The 19,180-nt window shown below is 38.3% G+C and overlaps 1 protein-coding gene across 1 annotated transcript; it reads left to right on the top strand.

Annotated features, from left to right (window-relative positions):
* Positions 1–167: 167 nt before the first annotated feature.
* On the top strand, positions 168–13,289 carry LOC100544896 (myosin-binding protein C, slow-type-like). The gene is made up of 8 exons (XM_010713432.2): positions 168–480; positions 1,237–1,376; positions 2,926–3,085; positions 4,232–4,368; positions 5,155–5,341; positions 9,759–9,817; positions 11,249–11,288; positions 13,200–13,289. Exons 1-7 carry the CDS (start codon positions 168–170, stop codon positions 11,267–11,269), a joined length of 1,017 nt encoding a protein of 338 aa, XP_010711734.1. The 3' UTR covers positions 11,270–11,288; positions 13,200–13,289.
* Positions 13,290–19,180: the final 5,891 nt, after the last annotated feature.

Raw genomic sequence — 19,180 nt, 5'->3', positions numbered from 1 at the left:
AAGGAAGGAAGGAAGGAAGGGAGGAAGGGAGGAAGGGAGGAAGGGAGGAAGGAAAATATTTAAATATTTGTTCAGTTTATTCAGAAAATAGAGAAAATACAAATATTTTTGTCTATTGAAGGAAAAAAAAGTCGCATTTTAGGTAAATTAATGGGATTGCATCTGAAATGCTGTATGATTTAAAAAAGAATTTTCACTGCTTCTTTCAGGACAATTTCCTCTTTGTAGCTAATGCTCTTTTCTCTCTGAAAAGCATATATAAATTGTTTCCTAACTTCTTACAGGGAAGACCAAGGGCAAAAGTATCATGGCAGAAAAATGGTTCTCCAATAGACAAGAACCAAATCAACATCCGCAACACTGAGAATGACACCATCATTTTTATCAGAAAGGCAGAAAGGAGCCACTCTGGAGAATATGACATGAAAGTGGAAGTAGAGAATTTGGTGGATAAAGCTACAATAGATATTCAAATTGTTGGTATGTTTTGAGAAACAGAAACATATGCATGCCAGAGAAGAAGACTCCAGCCATTCCAAGCTTATAGCTGTAAAAACAGAGGAATCTTTTCTCTACATCCAATTACTTGGCTATAGATTTGTAGTCTCTAACTAAAACTTCCTACACAATGTCATGAGCTTGTTTGAACATGCCAGTCTCTTTTTTTCAGTTTTGTTTTTCATGTTCTTGTTTATTTAGGATGCAAGCCTTTTCCTTTTGACTGGTATCCATAAACGGAAATGGTTTCATAGTAAGTTTATCATAAGTGTAGCATGGAAGAAATTCTAAATGTTGGAAGTACATGAAAGCAAGGAAAGAAAGACGAGAAAAAACGTTTACTTCCAATTTTTACCAACATATTTATTTACATAATATGCATAATAATGATTGGCATTTCCTGTCTTAAGAACAAAATTTCAACTAATTATCAGGTTTTGAAAATGTCATGCCTATCTGCAACTAAAGAGCATATGTACCTTATAAACCATATTCACAAAGTGACCCACAAAGTTAGGATTTTTATGATTCTGGCATGGGTTAACTGTTGAAAGTGTCATTTTGCAGCCTCAGCATTCTTTGGACATTGAGTTTGGCATATACGTGTGTAAGAAAGAAACGAAGCAAATGAAGTGGAATATATAGAAAAGAGACAAAAGAGAAAGTGGAAGATGTGTGTAGGAAAGAGAAAAAACAGAAATATTATGAAAAACGATGACTGCCATATTTTCATTACAGATCGCCCAGGCCCACCAGAGGTTGTAACTATTGAGGACGTCTGGGGAGAGAATGTAAATTTATCATGGAAGCCACCAAAAGATGATGGCAATGCTGCCATTACTGGGTACACTATTCAAAAAGCAGATAAGAAGAGTATGGTAAGTAATAAGATGTTCAAAAGGCTGATGTATTCATGAAGCTCCTCTTCTTAAAAATATAAAGTTTTATAATAATTAATGAAGGAGGACAAAGCATTGACTGGTTAATTTTTATGAAAATCTACAAGGTATTTCTAAAAATTCTAAGGATTTTCTGGCTCTAAAAACCTTTGACATGAAACGGCAATAACAAGCAAGATATTTTTATCATTGTCATTAAACTAACATGAAATGTAAACTTCCTTAAAAGACAGCAGTTGGATTCTTACATTTAATGCTTATTGCAAATTAAAACACTGGAAAACTGGGACAATATTTTGGGAGTTGTGTTATCTAAAGGAATCCTTTTGCCCACTACCTAGAAAACTCAGTAAGTTGACCTGCTTCATGCTCTGATCAATTCATTCCTCCTGTGGATCTATTTCCCTTCTCATTCTTCAGTTTTAATCTGTCTTCAAATGGCAAGAGGAGATCTTCTTCCAGATGAAGAAATATTCCCTGTCTTTGAGTTACAGCAGTGTCTAGGGCTCAGAGTGTCATGGGTCATTCAGGTCATAGTTCCTCCATATTCTCTGTGGTGATGAATTTTGCAATTCTGGCACAGCTGTCGTTCCACAGCAAACCATTTTGCCAAAAGACAGCTCCTTAGCAGTAGGTCCTCAGAGGATTACAGAAAACTCTATAGGTTACTTGGGATGGCAGCCCATCAGTTTCTGAGGAATCTAAAATAAACTGACTTTTGAAGACAATCAAATATCAATCAAATCAAATACCAATGCGAACTGTGGCACAGGAAACTCAGCAAGAGTGTGTTTAAAAAAAGAAAAACTCTGCAAGGTAGAGTCAGGAAAAGCAAAAACATTGTTGTCATACTTTACTTAATTTTATTTTAGCATAAACCTTTTTTTTTTTTTAAATCTATTTGTTATGTAGGTGTTACATACTAGGATATAGTTTACATGTCCTATTATGGCTTGAAGACCAAAGTGCTAAAATCCTTCTTTCCACATGAGTCTTTAAATATTTCTTTTGCTCCAGAGGGATCACCTGGTTGAATGTATGTTCTTTACAAACATTCAACCTGTGGAAGAGAGGGGTACATTAGTGCATTGGCCCCTCGTGAGTATGTGTCACAGCCCAGGGTTTTGTTTTTCTCCTCAGTCTGCAGTTTTCTTATCTGCAGCAGTACTTGTTCAGTCAGCAGTGTAGAAGAAAAACGAAGAAGCCTACCTCACCTCACAAAGAATAACCTTTGTAATGCTGAATTTCCTAAACAGAAACCTTTGGGCTAACAGAGTGTAACCATTCAATAGGATCCACTTTCCATTCAGCCTTCACTACTCAGTAGTGAAGTCTGAGTATGCTCATTATCACTCATGTCAGATGGAATAATTAATTACTGTTTACTTCAGCACATTACTCTTCATTAACATTCCTTTAAAAGAAAACTGTACTATCCCAAGGTCAATGATCCTTTCAAGCAACATATGAAAGGTGGAAGGTGCACTGAGCTGCAGGGAAGCTTAGCCTCTGTGTTTGTATGTTTCAGGAATGGTTCACGGTAATTGAGCACTACCACCGCACCAGTGCCACCATTAATGAGCTCGTCATAGGAAACGAGTACTACTTCCGAGTCTTCTCTGAAAACATGTGCGGCCTCAGCGAGGATGCAACAATGACCAAAGAGAGTGCTTTGATTGCAAAAGATGGTTAGCTAATTAGCTTTTCCTTATCGAAAGGGATGGGGTGTGCGCGGAGTCTGGAAGGTGATTAGACATAAAAGCCATTAGATGAGGCACAGTGGATAGCTAGGACATTTCATATTAGGACTTTGTTGTTTGTCCACATAGCTTATAAGTTTTTCTATGGAGTGCGACATTTTTTCCATGTTCTGTCACTTACTGTGGTCTTGGATATCACACTCATATGACACCACTGGCAGATGTAAGTCAACAAGAGTTGGAAGAGGAGTAAAGCAGTTGCTCTGTTAAGAGCCGTGAGCCGTGGCCTCTCCATGGAGACTCATCTCCAGCTATGCAAGTGCTGCAGTACATTTCAGGGCCAAGCCAACAAATAAGCTTAACCTCTTGCTTCACCTCTCCAGCATGTGAACCTGGACAAACTGAATCTCTGCTATCAAAAGTTCTGATATTTCAGAAACTGTCAGCTTGGAAGAGCAATGTAAACCTGAAAAAATCAGTGTCTCTTTATGGAAGGAAAATTCTACAGATTAATAATTTAGCTGAAGAAAATCAAAGTTGGTTGGTTGTGTTTTTCTGAAAGGAAGGAATACGTGACTGCCATGATATAGAGCACAGACAACCCGTACAACCCACATGGACAGGCTGAAAGACTGGAAGTCAGGGGTAAATGGAATACACTTCCACTATTAAAAAGAAAAGTGCATTTCTGTTAGAAATGGGATCACAAATGAAAACAGAGCTATAGGAATTGCTTTTCATTACTGCTTACTCAACTCTGTCATGAAAGTAAATGTTAGGCCTTAGCTGCACTATAGCCAGTACAGGAGATTGGAAAAGGTTTCAATGACACAAAGGTGTCTGTTGAAGCCTGTGCACAAGGAAAGATGTCAGTCTGTCCAGCTGTCTTTATTTAGTACACCATCTACTCACAAGACAAAGAGAAGCTCTCAGAACTCTATATCAAAACCAAGGGCAATAGTCAATTCTCAAGTCCCCTTCCAGCCTCCCTAACAATTGAAATTACTACACCAGACTGATTCCTAAACCAGTGCAGGTCAGAATAGAAGCAGACTCTGTAACTTTTTAAGATGTTTGGGTATTTAGTTATACTACAATACTAGTCTTTATTAATGCATTGTTTTCATTTTATAGGTAAAGTCTACAAATACCCAGTTTACGACGACTTTGACTTCACTGAACGACCACTGTTTACTCAGCCTCTAGTTAACACGTTTGCTGTAGCTGGTTACAATGCTACTTTGAACTGCAGCGTTCGGGGCAACCCCAAGGTACAGCACAGCAGTGTCAGTTAACACATGAGAAAGTTTAACCCAACAAGAAAAAACTGTAATACAATATTTACTATACAAAGCTGGCTGAAGAAAAGGAGGGGTGTGGGACCTGTGTTATAGGTGTTATAACAGTTATGAAATCCCCAGATGACACAGGAAAAGGGCACAACCTTAGGAAAAGGTGGGGTTGTACAGAGACCTACACTGACAGTAAAGGTTGTTATTAAAGTGAAGTGTATTCTACAAAAAGATAATTATGCTTTTAGTAAGTGCATTGTGGGAATGCTCTGGGAATGCATAAATTCTCAGTTCCATTGTATCTTCCAATTTGAGCTACATATTAATAAGATTTATTTTCTGCGATGAAAATTCAATCTAGTAAAATGGGAACTCTGGAGAGTTTAAGAATATGTTCACTTTCCAACAGCTTGTGGCTGTTCTTTCTGAAAATCACTTTTAAAAACATGCTTTCTGTTCTGATTCAGAGTAACTGGATATCAAAAGATAAAGCTGAGGTGTCTGCTGTTATTATAAAACATTTTACATTGATAACAAGTTTATGACTTTAATTACACGATGGGAACTGCACTTAACAACTCCGAAACAAAGGCATGATGTAGCCTGTGTTTATGTTTAGTTAATGGTTGGCTTCCCTTCTATCTCTATTTTATCTACTTTGTACAATTTCTGAATCACTCAGCATTAACAGAGCATTACGAGCAGTGGTAAAACATTTCCATTTGTAGGTTTGTGCATGTGGGTCCTCTTTTGTTTCTACCGCAGCCCAAAATAACCTGGCTGAAAAACAAGGTTGCTATACTGAATGACCCAAGGTACCGAATGTTTGGCAACCAAGGTGTCTGTACCTTGGAGATCCGCAAACCCAGTCCGTATGATGGAGGCACTTACACTTGCAGAGCTGTCAATGAACTTGGAGAGGCAGAAGTTGATTGCAAACTGGAAGTAAAAGGTAAGGGTTTTAATTCATTGCAAATGCACTGTTCATCTGAACACCATTTACACAGGAGACAAAAGTATGAAAGGCAAAAGCAAAAGGGAGATTAAACAGGTTTTTAGCTTTCCCAGATGAAAGTAACTTGGTGTTAGTACAAAATAAACTACATTGGCAGCACTGTTTTCTCTTTGAAGGCTGTGTGGTACTTACACTGTATCTTTTTCTTCTCCTTAGTCCCAATTCAAACACTCAGTGTTTGAAAGGACTCTTTCACAAGTGACACAGTGATAGAACATAACTCTCAAAGCTCTGCAGCTTACCTGGTAAACTCTAGTAAGACTCAGCCATGGAACTTTTTGAGAAAATGTTAAAAAGTCATCCTGAATAGGATACAGGTCTCTGAATGAAGTGGAAAGGAGAGAAAAGGAGAAGGAAGAAACATTAATTCATGGCAGATAGTGTCTGCTTTAAAATGGCACATTAAACAAAATATTTGTTTCCAAGGAAAACTTGTTAATGTCATTTGTTAGCAAAATCATAGAGCAACACAAGAACTGTTGCCAAGAACACAAGCTAGCTGATATAACTGAAGAATTTTTTTAGGAGCAAAGTATTTTAAATGTTATTTTGCAAATACAGGGAAAGAGGAGAAGCATTTTAGCATTGACTGGGACACCAAGAATGACAAGAGGATTTGGATTGGACTACCAGTTAATTTTTCTGAAAATTGTACTTTCAGAAAATTACTCCCTGGCAACAGATGTGGTCATATTTAACTATATTAACTTTCACCAAAGGCTTTTGCTTCAACCATGAAATAAGCATTTCTGAAAAAATGGACGTGAAGTTGTAAGTAAGGAAAGCTGCATCCACAGAGCCAATAGGAAGTGTTTAATCAGGAGTGTAGAGGGAATTTAGGCTATCTAAATATGGTCCTAATTTTATTACTTCTATCATGCTTGTGTATAAAGAAAACTATACTATTTAATATCCTCAAGCATTGTATTGTGTTGATTTTAGATTTCACTTTCCATTTTCTGTGTTTTCTGATGCATTTTGTCCCACAGCTCAAATCTGCTAGCAAGAAGCCATTGCAATAAATATTTAGCCTACGAACCTGAACTTTTAACTAATATAATGAAAGTATGCATAATATCACATTTCTTAACTGTCATGATTTATTTTTATGTTGTTGTTTAAAAGGTAATGTCCTTGAACTGGATATATGAATCTTTTCCATAATCACAAGAAAATTTTCTATTTCACAGCACAGCAGAAGACCTCATCACCTGGGAAGGTTGCTTCATCTATTTTATACTCATATATATTCACCTATTTTTTTTATACAGCAGGCAAAGTCCAACTTAATTTGCTATTCCATCAAACTTTCTAAGTCCCCAGGCCTTCATGTCCTTAAGAAAGACAAAAATCACCTTTGATCAATACTGACAGAAATTTAATTGTTTACGATTGCATGTTTATGTACTGCTATCTGAAATAGGCTGGAAATGGTTGGATACTTTTCCAATCAAATAAAAGTAATTTATCTAGGGAGAAAAAATGTTACAGTTCCGTTCACTAAAGTGATTACTAGGTACATGTGAGATTATGTCCTTGAGGATCTTTGCTGAGAAATATCTATCTAATGTTCCTATGTCCAGTTTTCTGACTAGTGTCCTGAAATGAGAGCACACAATCCATTATGTTTGAATGCTTCTAGGTCTTTCCCAGCTACAGCTGACTCGTTCCACAATGGTTTAATTAAAGATTATATAAAAATACATATATTTATGCATCTTGCTACATGGCAACTTACACTTAGAATAGATAACACGGAGAATAGTGAAGAACTAGAACAGTAGAAGTTGTAGAGCCTTTGGTACCATGAGACTTTTAGAGGAATGACAGCAGTAAAATTTATTGTTGGGTTACGGTATGCACTAAATGATGTCTCAAGATTGCTTCTAGCTCTGTGATTTTAAGTCACTTCCTAACATTGCCAACAAACCCTAGCACCTCAGTCAAATTCAAGCACCCCTCTGATCATCCATCTCAAAGGAAATCTCAATAGAGATTGGGTGTGGGGCATCATGTCCTGAGGGCTGTAGTAATCATCATACCAGCTGGTTGCAACACATCCTGCAGCCTCACTTACTCTGATGCCCTATCTTAGGATTGTAAATGAACCCATCTACATTGGGTCCAACAGTTGCTAAGCGAGAATGAGAATGTAAGAATATTCTCTGTAGACAAAGTTAGTACTATCCTTCTCATCTTTTTTTTAATAAACCCTCCCACACTCATTGACTGCAATGTCTGTAGCACAGACACTTCTAGATTCATGAATACCTTATTTTTTTTTCTCAAATAGTAATATTTTCTTTAAAAGATCAACTGAAAAAGTATAATACTACTCCACAGACATCTGACTCAGAACATCTGATTCTACAGTGTTTTGGGTTTGCATCACACCTGAAAGAAATCCTGAAAAATGCAGTCCATTAAGCATCCCATCTGGGCTGCATGCCGTTTCTTTCCCCTTAGCTACGTGATAGATTCTTTCATTAACACAACGCTCCTAATTATGGCATGCTTCAGAGCCCAATCTCAAACCATCACCTGGTGCAGCCCCACTCCTTCCTACCATGCCTGCTTGATCTGTGTTTCCTTCCCAGCACTGTGGGCTGCGAGTCCTTGCCCTCATTGAGATCCCTCTCTGCATCCTGGCAGGTCTATTGGCCACTGTTTGAAGTCTCCTGACTTCAGTCCGTAGGGTTTAGACACCAGACATCTGTTGCAAGGATACAGTGCTGATGCTCTTAACATGACTGGCAGTTCAACTGATGAATTCAAAGGGAATAGGATTAAGCAAAGACAGCAGCTGTAGCTTGACAAACCAGCATAGGCTTGGGGTTTGCTATATGACACAAACAAATGCAACAAGTATTAAATGAACATAAAAACATAATTGAGCCTTATTTCAACCTTGTATCGACGTATGTGTTGAACTCACATTCTTTAAGTTTCCCATCTTGTCTGTTCATTTAGTAGGGTTCTTCAGGTGACTGCACTTCAAAATGACACACAGAATTATGGAGTCTGAATTGCTAGAAAAGGATTGCAGTGTTGGGTTTGGATATGTGTGTGTGCATGTGTGTATTTATATGTCTTTAAACTGGTGTGACTGTAGTCAAGAAAATAATGATTGGGGTATGAATCTGTAAGGTTGAGATGCAGTTGAATATTGCCTGACCAAGACCAACAGGCTCTAGGCAACGCTATGTATCTGGTGAATGTATGAGCTACAGTGGTATTACTGGAGACATTGGTGCATGGTAAGTCATGCTACAGAGCACTGTGCCATGCAGAAGTATATATTACAGTAATTGCATTTTCTTCATAATGGAGAAAAGTATCTCTAGCCAACTATGTCTGGCATGTTGGAAATCTGAAGATTATCATGCGTGTATATAAGCTCAATTTGAGGAATGCCATGGAAGAATTACAGACAGAACAGTCTAGGATTCAGTTTTGCGTGGTGGTTGAACAACAGAACAGCCATGAATGCTATTGTTGGACCAGATAGTCTTAGTGGTCTTTTCCAACCTTAACAATTCCATGACTCATGATTCTATGAATATTCTGACTATGAATGTTATCAATATGCTACAATTTTCTACTTTTCTAGCCATTTACAGTATTTGAGGTGACAAATCTAAATTCCTACTTGCTACTAAATTTATTGCTCATTTTCTGAAAAAGTGTTAATGCTAATTATGATAGTTATGAGCACCAATAATAATTATAAGTAAAAATAATAAATCCTTATTTATCTTTAAAAGAAGGTCCCACGTTTGCTGATGTTACTTGATAGAGACATTGCTTCATTCGTCTGTTTTCAGTTTTGCTGAGTGAACTTAAAGAAGGCAGCTCAGAGAGCTGCTCCATATGATTGCATATCCAATTTTTTTTATAGATATAACTGTGCTGAAAAAAATCACGTAATACAGCTCAGAAGCAAGAATATACCTCTATTTTGAAAGATGATGCATGCACAGAATCTCATGATATATTTTTCATACCATTTTACTACGGAAAATAAAAAAAAATCAACAAATTTGTATTCTAAATATGTTGAGGGAGATCCTTAAATATGGCTTTAAATCTCTATTTATGTGAGGAAATGATTTTGTATCAGCTTCCCTGAGGTCAAGGGAAAAAATCAGATAGAGCACTGCACTTCTTTTCATCATGAAATGTTTTTTTAGATTATGTTTGTCTTAAGAATGAACTGAAGATCGGTGGTCATTCTGGTTGATTGATGGTAACAAAGATGTTGTGTGAAGAAATATAATAAAAATATGATGTTAAAATCAACTTGGAAGAATTTCAAATGCGAATAAATACCACTATAAATATTCTAATTCTGCAGTGATATATCAAGGAGTAATTAATCCAGGAGAACCAATCTTCATGGCGGGGAATAAGCAGGTTTATAATGAGTATAATCCTCTGGCCATTCCATTTCATTCCCTTCCTCTCTTTTCACACTGAAACGCATTTTCTGCATGCAAAGTGTGTATTTATTTGCTTTTTTTAGATTAAACTAGCTGGTGTCTCATGGCATACTAAGTCTATGCCACATGAGCAAAGAAGGCCAAATTAATCAAGAATATAGGAATTTAACAGCAGAGTTACAAAAGTTTTAGCATGCTTCTGCTATGTCTGAGAATATTATTGAGAATAAAGTTACTTGTACATATGAAGAATTAATTTAGTAACTGTGCCTACTATTGACCGGAACACTTAGACTTTTCCAGGAGACAGAATTTTATATCTCAGCAACTGGCTCTCGATCAGTTTGTAGAATTACTGAAATAACAGAAGCATCATGAAGTCATTTGCTGTGCTTAAAATATATTCTTTATTAGTTTTTTATTACAGATTAGCGCTCTGAATGATAATCTGTGCCTGAATTTGCACAACAGGATCTAGGGATAAAATCCTGATCCAATTGAAATCGGCTGAAATTTTATACTTTTAGTAATGTGAAACTTTGTTGCATTTACAGCTTATTTTAAATGTGGATTCATTGGAATTACAGTGGCAAAGAATGTGGCCCTTTCCATAGAAATGTGTTTCCTTGCAACCTTGCCCAAGTCCAGAATATCAGCAGAGCAGTTTTAAGATGCCAAGAAAGCAGTTTCCAGTATTTTATACATCTAAATGTATTATTTCAAAACTAAAACAAGTTAAAAAATCAGGCTATACAATGTTCCTGTAGCATTTGAAGTATTAAGGTAATTTTCTAACATGGCTGTGAAAGGTAAAAATTTGAGTGCTTTTATAGGGATATAAATACGGACATTTTATATAGTCAAAATGTTTCATTAAAGGTAAGGGCTCCTATAGAGCCAATGGCATGCTGTAATTAATTAATGTAAATGTGGATATGTGACAAAGTACATACTTTAGTTCACAGGTACGTAATTAGTCTGTACTTGATTATTTTGCCTTATAGAGTTTCGACATATATATATATGTTTCAGTGTTACGTGTGTGCTTTTTTTCCCTGGTGGAAAATACAATATATATATATGTGTTAGCTTCTTTGAAGCTACGTTTGGAAACTTTTACAATAAATATCAGTTGCATAATTTGGTTCCAGTCTATACTGTAGACTAATTACAGAATTTATAGTTAATTGTACTTATTAATATATCTTTACACATTACTGATAATTTTGAAGTGGAATTGGATCCCCGCCTTTTATTCTCCATGTGTTTTTATTCCCATATGTTTTACAAGACTAAGGATTAAAACATCATCTTGAAATAATTGTTAGCATAATTTCACTCAACATTTTCTCTCTACTTTTGTGTTTGCACTAAACTGTTACTTCTCTTTCTCTCTCTCCCTTAGTTACAGAATAAGGATTTTTGAATGTATATTGTCATCTAAGGTAAGCTTTCATATGGTACTTGCATATGAAGCTTATGTCTGTTTACACGTCATACAACGTCTGCCTAGTATGGCATGATTTTCATTATGTTTCTTAATGAAAATGGTTTTTGAAATGAGTAGTATGATAGTCTCAATGCCTATAAAACTTGATTTTTTAAATAATTGCTTGTTACAGTAAACCCTGGTAGTACCACCTCTCACTGTTCTCTAACAGTGCATATTTCAGTGGAATTTAACGCAAGCATGACATAGCAGAAATAATAAGCATGAATAAAACACATTTTGCATTTACAGTCAGTTATTTTCACATAGGAATATGCCTCTACATAAATGAAATATTTATTCAGCACTTGATTTCATTTACAAATGAATGATTCTTATCAAAATTTGCACTACGTAAGTTGAAAAGAATGCTAAAAAGCATGTATCTTTTTGTCTGCATTGTGCATCCACCTAAGATCGGGAACAAAGAGTTCTGCAGCAATGCAAGTGTTAAACAAGACAGTTCAGTCTATAATCACTAGAAACTAATAGCACCTTAACTGGATAATCCTTGTGTCAATAAAGGATATCGGTTCTTAAACTGTGCACTCGGGATAAATGTTGTATGTAAGTATCGGGTCGGTTGCACTTAGCTGAAGCATTCGGAGACAGTGATATCTTCACCCTGACAATGTACTTTTGCTTTAAAACTTTTGGTGCGTTCCAGAAAAAGCTGAAAAGGTAAGTGCTGTTATCAGTGAGTGATTTGGCAGCTCGCAGAGAAGAGCATCTAGCAGAACTACACGAGGAAGATCGGTGTTACTTAGCACTTTACCACAAATGCCACCCTTCCCTTGAGTAAGGACAGCCTCCCGTGTTTTAGCAAAATATTTATCTTTTTTCCACTCCACATTCCAAATGAAATTAACAAAAGTAGCCATGCATTTCATTTCTTCTATAGATTTCTATGGCTTTTTTGCAGGTTTTTTTTCCAACAGAATGAGATTTCAGTTCTAATTTGGGTAGCCTGTATTCAATCACTGATACATGGGGTGCCCTGGCTGGTGTGTTACACATTGCACACAACATTTTCCGGGCACTGAAAGAAATATTTTATCTCAGATTCCTAAATTATTCAATCTACTCCAAAAATCTTTTGCCTGTGCTGTTTTGGTGCAACTTATGAAGAGTGGAGCAGCCCTAGCTGTAAGCAGAGCTTTTGTGGAGCAGGCAGCTGAAGGCACAGTGATTTCATATTCTTCACTCAGAACTGAATCCAAAATAATTCCCCAGGACATAAAGGCTTTGACTGTAACCAGATATCTCTGGAGTCTGTATTTCAGTCAGCCCCTCTATCTAAACTCTTGTGGGTTTTTTTTTTCTGTTTGTGTATACACACACATATATATTACACATGCCACACCAGGTGTTACTTTCAAGCAATAAGGTAAATATTTTGCTGAATACTTACAAACCAGTACAAGACCCAACTCTGAAATAATACGAATGTCTCTGCATGTTTTCCACAACTCTTTGGTGCCGGGTGTTTTCTCCGTTTCTCCTTCTGCGCTGACTTCCATCTCCAAGTGCTCCGCATCCAGCCTGATGGAAATCCAGGAGGGTTACTTGCTAATCAGAGAATATTGCATGGGGTGAATGACCGTATATGAGACTTACCAGCAAACAGAAATGCAATTCATCCTGAGCAAGGGAAACGGGAAGTTTTTTCTGTGCAGTGCAGAGATTAAATAATGGTTAATTCTTGTGCTGAACTTCTGAACAGGGATGAATTTTATCCTATCTCAAAATCAAATATATGGTAGGGGCTGACTAAATCTTTGCCACTTGAGGCAGAAATTAATGGCACAAACCTATTCATCGCTCCAGGGATTTTGAACCTGAAAACTGTCTTATCCCTTGCTTGCAGGTGGGCTTTCGTTCTTCAAACTATTAATGGATGGAGTGCCTCCGCATATCATTGATTCATATATGCGCGAAGTACAGGCAGACAAAACTGAGGGGAAGTGAGAGTCCGACCACAGTGCTTCCTGCCACCGCGCTGGGAACGGGCAGCCAGAGTTACAGCATTTTAGTCCTTGCAACAACAGAACAAACGTGTGGCTGGAGATTTTCTTTTTTTCCTTTCTTCTTGTTTTTTTTTTCTTTTCTCATTTGTCGCTCTGTTTTCCCTGCCTGCTCTTACTGAAAAGAAAGAATACGCATGGATTGCTTTGGGATTGAAATGAAATGAACTGAAGACAACACACTCTTTGTAATGTTCAGCTTTACTTTCTGTTTGATATTGTGTTTTGATTTTTTTTTTAATGAGGAAAGAGGAGAAGCTGTGTACGAGGAGGCAGTCAGTTTGTACTCGGTGGTACAATGCAAACCTTTCGCAGACTGAAGGTACAAGGATTTGTCAGTAGATGTGCAATAAGACCTTTGGAATACATACCTCTTTGATAATGTATCTTATCCACCTGAGAATTGCTTAACAGAATATGGTTTTACTAGAACGTAATTAATTCATATGTACTTAATGATCACTTAATCTGAACATATCTTCCTTTAGAAGTTTTGATTTCCTAAATCCAACTCATCGGTCTCTCAACTGAACTGAAATTGTTTTATTTAATGTACAATAAATATGAAGTGTTTAAGATCTAACAAGTTGTTGTTTACTATTTTTTTCTCATCTCACCATATTTCATATTTAATTGATGCATACTGCAGAGCAGGAACTTGAGCACACAGCACCAATGGGTCAGTCTCCTGAGCCACTGAACTCACCCTTTAACATACCTAACACTGCGTGCAAATGAGAGAGATGCTATCAGATACGTGCAGTTTCATATCTGTGTGTTTTCAATATTTAAAATATTATAAATTCCATCGGTAACAGCTTTGATCAGTTTGGACCAGTCACTTTTCTGAGCAAGTCACGCAGTCTTTACAAGTATCAAAGGAATAGAGTTACAGCATATCATTTGTGAGGTTATGGTGCAAGGCCAAAACGCCATAGCTAAGCTAAAATTGCTACATTAATTCTCCAGCTCTACGGTCATTACCCTCCAAGAGAACTGGATACCAGCAGTATTTCAGAAGTCTGATCATCTGTAAGGCACTGGCAAACTCTGACGCATGTGAGACAGAAGGTCACATGCAATTTGACCAGCTTGCCAATTCCCTATCACCTTCTCATTTATTTACCTGCCTGTTCTCACTCCAGCTGTGGAGATAAGATAGGTTGTGTGCTTACTGACTACTGATCAATCCTCAGTTATGGTTTGTGAAGAATCCACTAAAACCAGTAGTACCATTGTGTACACTGATGTCAGCACATTTCCAAACACCTAGCAGTTAGTAATTATGCATAAATAAATGAATTTGTTACTATGCATCTCCACTGCTGGTGAATTTGTGTTTGAATTACCACTTCTTTCACTTAGGGATCTGAATGTCTTTTCCCACTCTTTTTTTTTTTTCCTGTAAATTTTATTCACTCTAAGTTCCCTTTTCTTCCTTTTCTCCTTCCTATCACTTTCCTTTGTCCTCCCTCTGTGCAAGGAAGCAGTTCTCTATTTCCAATGATTTTGGACACTCCCATACAGCTTTTCAACCTGCTCCTCTCAAAACCATATCCCTCTTTTCTATTCACACCTACACATCAAGGAAGGCAACGTGAGTATTAGGAAGAAAATTCCACACGTGGTTATTTATTTACCTTCATTCTGTATCTCACCAGTCAACTGGGTTTTCCTTCATCTGTTTTGATGCCTATAAGGCACTGGGAGAACATATGCCACATAGCTCTAATCTCATCCTTCCTTTGAAATAATATGAGTCTAATTGGATATATTATGGTCAGCACCAAAGCTATAGCTACAGTGAGGTTGTGCTTTTCACTAAACAAAGGAATACATGCATAGCCAGTTTACAGTTCATTTATTTGCCTCCTCTGCCTTAACATATCACACACAATAACCTGGTGGCCAGCTACAAACCTCAGCTTCCACTGGGACTCCGCTGATGGAATTAGCTTCTCTAATTTGTGCCAGACAGCAACTGTGCTGGCAGACAAGCTGAACTAAGCTACTTTTCACTGGATGAACACTAAGTGTGATGTTCACATGGCCTTAATTCCTTCTGAGTTGCATTGCCTGACATTTACCATTGCGTGAGATGCACCATGACAGCAAGAAATAATGGGTATCTGGCCATAGCTGGAATTTAGATGAGCGAGTATTAGTGTGCTGTAAGTTCATACTTTCATTAGTGAAGCTGACCGGTCAAGTCTCTGGATTAAGGATTACTTGAATATGACTTTAAAAGGAATTACAGTATTGAGTGGGATAGAAAAGGAAATTCTCACAGGTTGCAGAACCTTCAATACAGAATAAATTTTTGATTTATGATGTGTCACCTGATGGAATTCTCCAAGGATGGAGAATTCAACAGATGAAGGGAAGTGACAAAAAGGATTAATTTTGAAATCTGAAGTTAATACTAGCTTATGAGAAGGGAATACAGCAAAAACTACAGGCAAAATGACCAAGAGAGAATGGAAGCAGCAGGAGAATATGCTGCAGAAGACATGGCCCAGTGATACCAAGAGGAAATTTCTCCCAGGTAGGCTCACATGGGATTTACAGGAAATCACTGACCATGAAAGAGATCTAGGAGTAAAGAGCAGCAAATAAAACCTGGTCATGTGATAGAGAGTAACAGCAAAATACAGGAGCTCCAGGAGAAGTAAAATTGGCAGTAATTTTAAAGCTTATGGCTGTGTTCCCTGAAGTTTAATTATATGTGAAACTAGTTTAGTCTTCAGCTATTTACCTGTTTGCTATTCGCACTCACCATCAACTATTTGGTGTTCAGGTTACAGTTCAGATCTTCTTCAGTAGCACAACTTATAAGGATTCTCTTTTTCACTTACTTTCAAGAAGTTGGTAGAAATTTCCTACTTTTGAAAACTCTCCTTTGATGTTCAGCTTGACTGAAATAGGACAAGGAAAGTTAGTACTTGGAATAAGAAGGCTGATCCATATGTGTACATACACACACACATACACAAAGGAAGAGGAATCAAAGTTAATACAAATATATGGTACTTATTTTTAAAGAAGCCAGAAGAAAATATTTTGCCCTGCTGGCTTCTTTTGGCTTGCTCTTCGTGAAAGGGCACACTTGAAGTGCAAATGTTTCTGTTACATAAACAAGTAACTTGTCTTAAACAGCTATCTGTAGAGCTTCATATACGCATTGTAGACTGTCGTTTGCATGGAAAGCTCATAGCCAGTTTTCCTCACTGACAATAATGACACAAATAAAGAAAGTGGGAGAAAAACAGTGCTTGAATCAAGATATCATGGAATCAAAGAATTGTAAGAACTGGAAGGGTATTCTAGACATCACGACCCCTGCCAAAGCACATTATCTAGAGTAAGATCCACAGGAAAGCATTCAGGCAGATTTTGAATATCTCCAGAGAAGGAGACTCCACAACCTCTCTGGGCAACCTGTTCCACTGCTCTGTCACTCTCACAGTAAAAGAAGTTCTTACTTGTATTTGTATGGAACATTCTGTGCTCCAGTTTGTACCTGCTGCCTCTTGTACTATTGCTGTATGTTACCAAAAAGAGTCTGCCCTCATTGACTTGATTTCCACAACCATAAATGTTTATAAACACTGATAAGACCCCTCTCAGCCTTCTCTTCCCCAGGTTGAACAGTCCCAGGTCTCAGCCTGACCTTGTAAGGGAGATGCTCCAGGCCCCTCATCACCTCCCTCCGCTGGACTGTCTCTAGAAGTTCCCTGTCTTTCTTGAACTGAGGAGCCCAGTATTTCAGATGTGGCCTCAGTAGGGAAGAGTACATTCGGAAATCCAGACTGAGAGTCAGATTTTCTTTTTAAATATCCCTTTAAAAAAAAGCACATCTATAAGTTTCCTGTACTTTGTTTACAGGGAAAAACGTAGTATAGCTAACTTAACTTTAACAGAGCATTGAAAATGACACTTATTTGAATGCCTTTTGTTGTATTTTGAGATTCTGGAGCAAAAGGCATTCTATTTTAAGCACAGAATACTTATGGTCACTGGGTTCACGGCGTGCTTTCCTGACTGACAAGTAAAGCTGCTGCTTTGCTGAAGCAGACAGCAGAAAGTAAAATCATATCCTGAATACTGAGGAAGTTCTGGAAACCTGAACACATTCAACTTTGATTTCTACCTTCTCTCGTTCTATCTTTTGTTGCTGAACATTTTTCAAAGTATATTAAAATAAACAAGCAAACCAAAAAAACAAACAAACATGCAAAGTCCCTTTTCAGGTTCAGTAACAAATTCATCTACTCAGTCCCTATCTTTTTTATGATAAATAAATAATAATAATTTAAAAAAAACAACAAATGGATGCAGTGGTGATTCGCTTACAACTCTTCCAAAAACTGTTTTTCTCCTTTTCCTCTTGGCATTGAAAAGAGCTTGAGCGATCTCTCTAAATACCAATACCCTTATGCTCCTTGACAACAGTAATGCTCAAGGAATTCAAAGCAGCAGTTTCACCTTTTTTCAAGACCAGTGATTCCAATGTCCTGGGGATCTGGCAGGCATTGAATATAAGTATTGTGTATGCTTTTGCCCTTCTCTGCTTGGCTGCCATTGAATCTTTACTTTGTTATTGTATTATCCCTCCATTTGCTTATGGTTCCTTTCTTTTCTGTTCCAGCCCTAATCCCCAATCACTGTCTCTCACTGTATTTACATAAGGTACACTCATCTGTTTCCTTCATTGCAGGGCAGCTAAGGTAGGTAACCTTTAAATGTCCTTTCTAACTGAAATGATTCTAAGATCATTTTGTGTATGTCAAGCACTCCTGACATTTGCCGTAGAAAAACGTGCTCAAAAACTTACTGGCTTCATCAAAGAAAGGGAACTGGCTTACACTGAGTAACAGGAAACTGCTCCGTATCAGAAGACTGTTGTGACCAGCCAAAAGGCCACAGCCTCTGGCCCCCAGTGGATTAATTTGCACTTGGATTGGGGCAATACCAGATACGTGTACCCACTGGGAGACATACTTAACAGCAGCCCTGAGGAGAAGAACATGGGGGTCGAGATAGACAAGAAGCTGGACATGAGCCAGCAGCATGTGCTTGCAGCCCAGAAGGCCAACTGTGTTCTGGGCTAAATTAGCAGAGGGATGGCAGCAGGGAGGAGGTGATTGACCCCATCTGCTCTGCCCTTGTGAGGCCTCATCTGAAGTACTGCGTCCAGGCCTGGAGCCCCCAGCACAAGGACACAGAACTGTTGGAGCGGGTCCAGAGGAGGACCATGAGGATGCTCAGAGGGCTGGAGCACATCTCCTATGAAGACAGGCTGAGAGATCTGGGCTCGTTCAGCCTGGAGAAGGCTGTAGAGAGACCTCATTGTGGCCTTTTCATCACTTAAAGGCAGCTTATAAATAGGAGGCAGACCGGCTTTTAATACGGTTTGATAGTGACAGTACCAGCAGGAACAGTTTTAAACTGAAATAAGGGAGATACAGGTTAGATGTCAGGAGGAAGATTTGTCTCAAGGGGCGGTGAGGCACTGGCACAGGAGCTGCCCAGAGAAGCTATGGGTGCCCCATCCCCGTAAGCGCTCAAGGCCAAGTTGGCTGTGGAGCCTGACCTAGGCCAAGGAGGCCGAAGATATCCTGGGCACGCAGCCTTTGGATACCCCACAGCCACGGGGCCCGACACTCCGCAGGCCGGTGAGACCTCTCAGCCCACGGCGCCGTGCTCGCTGGCTCGGGAAATGGCGCCGGGCGGGCAGCACCGCGATCCCGTCTGAGGAGACGGCCGACCCTGCGGAAGAGAACGAAAGGACTCAGACAAACCGAGGAGGTGCGGCGGGGGCGGC

Source organism: Meleagris gallopavo, chromosome 1 (assembly GCF_000146605.3).
Source record: "Meleagris gallopavo isolate NT-WF06-2002-E0010 breed Aviagen turkey brand Nicholas breeding stock chromosome 1, Turkey_5.1, whole genome shotgun sequence".
Lineage (NCBI taxonomy): Eukaryota > Metazoa > Chordata > Aves > Galliformes > Phasianidae > Meleagris > Meleagris gallopavo.
Note: the sequence above shows the minus strand (reverse complement) of the source record. Positions and strands in the feature narration are given on the sequence as shown.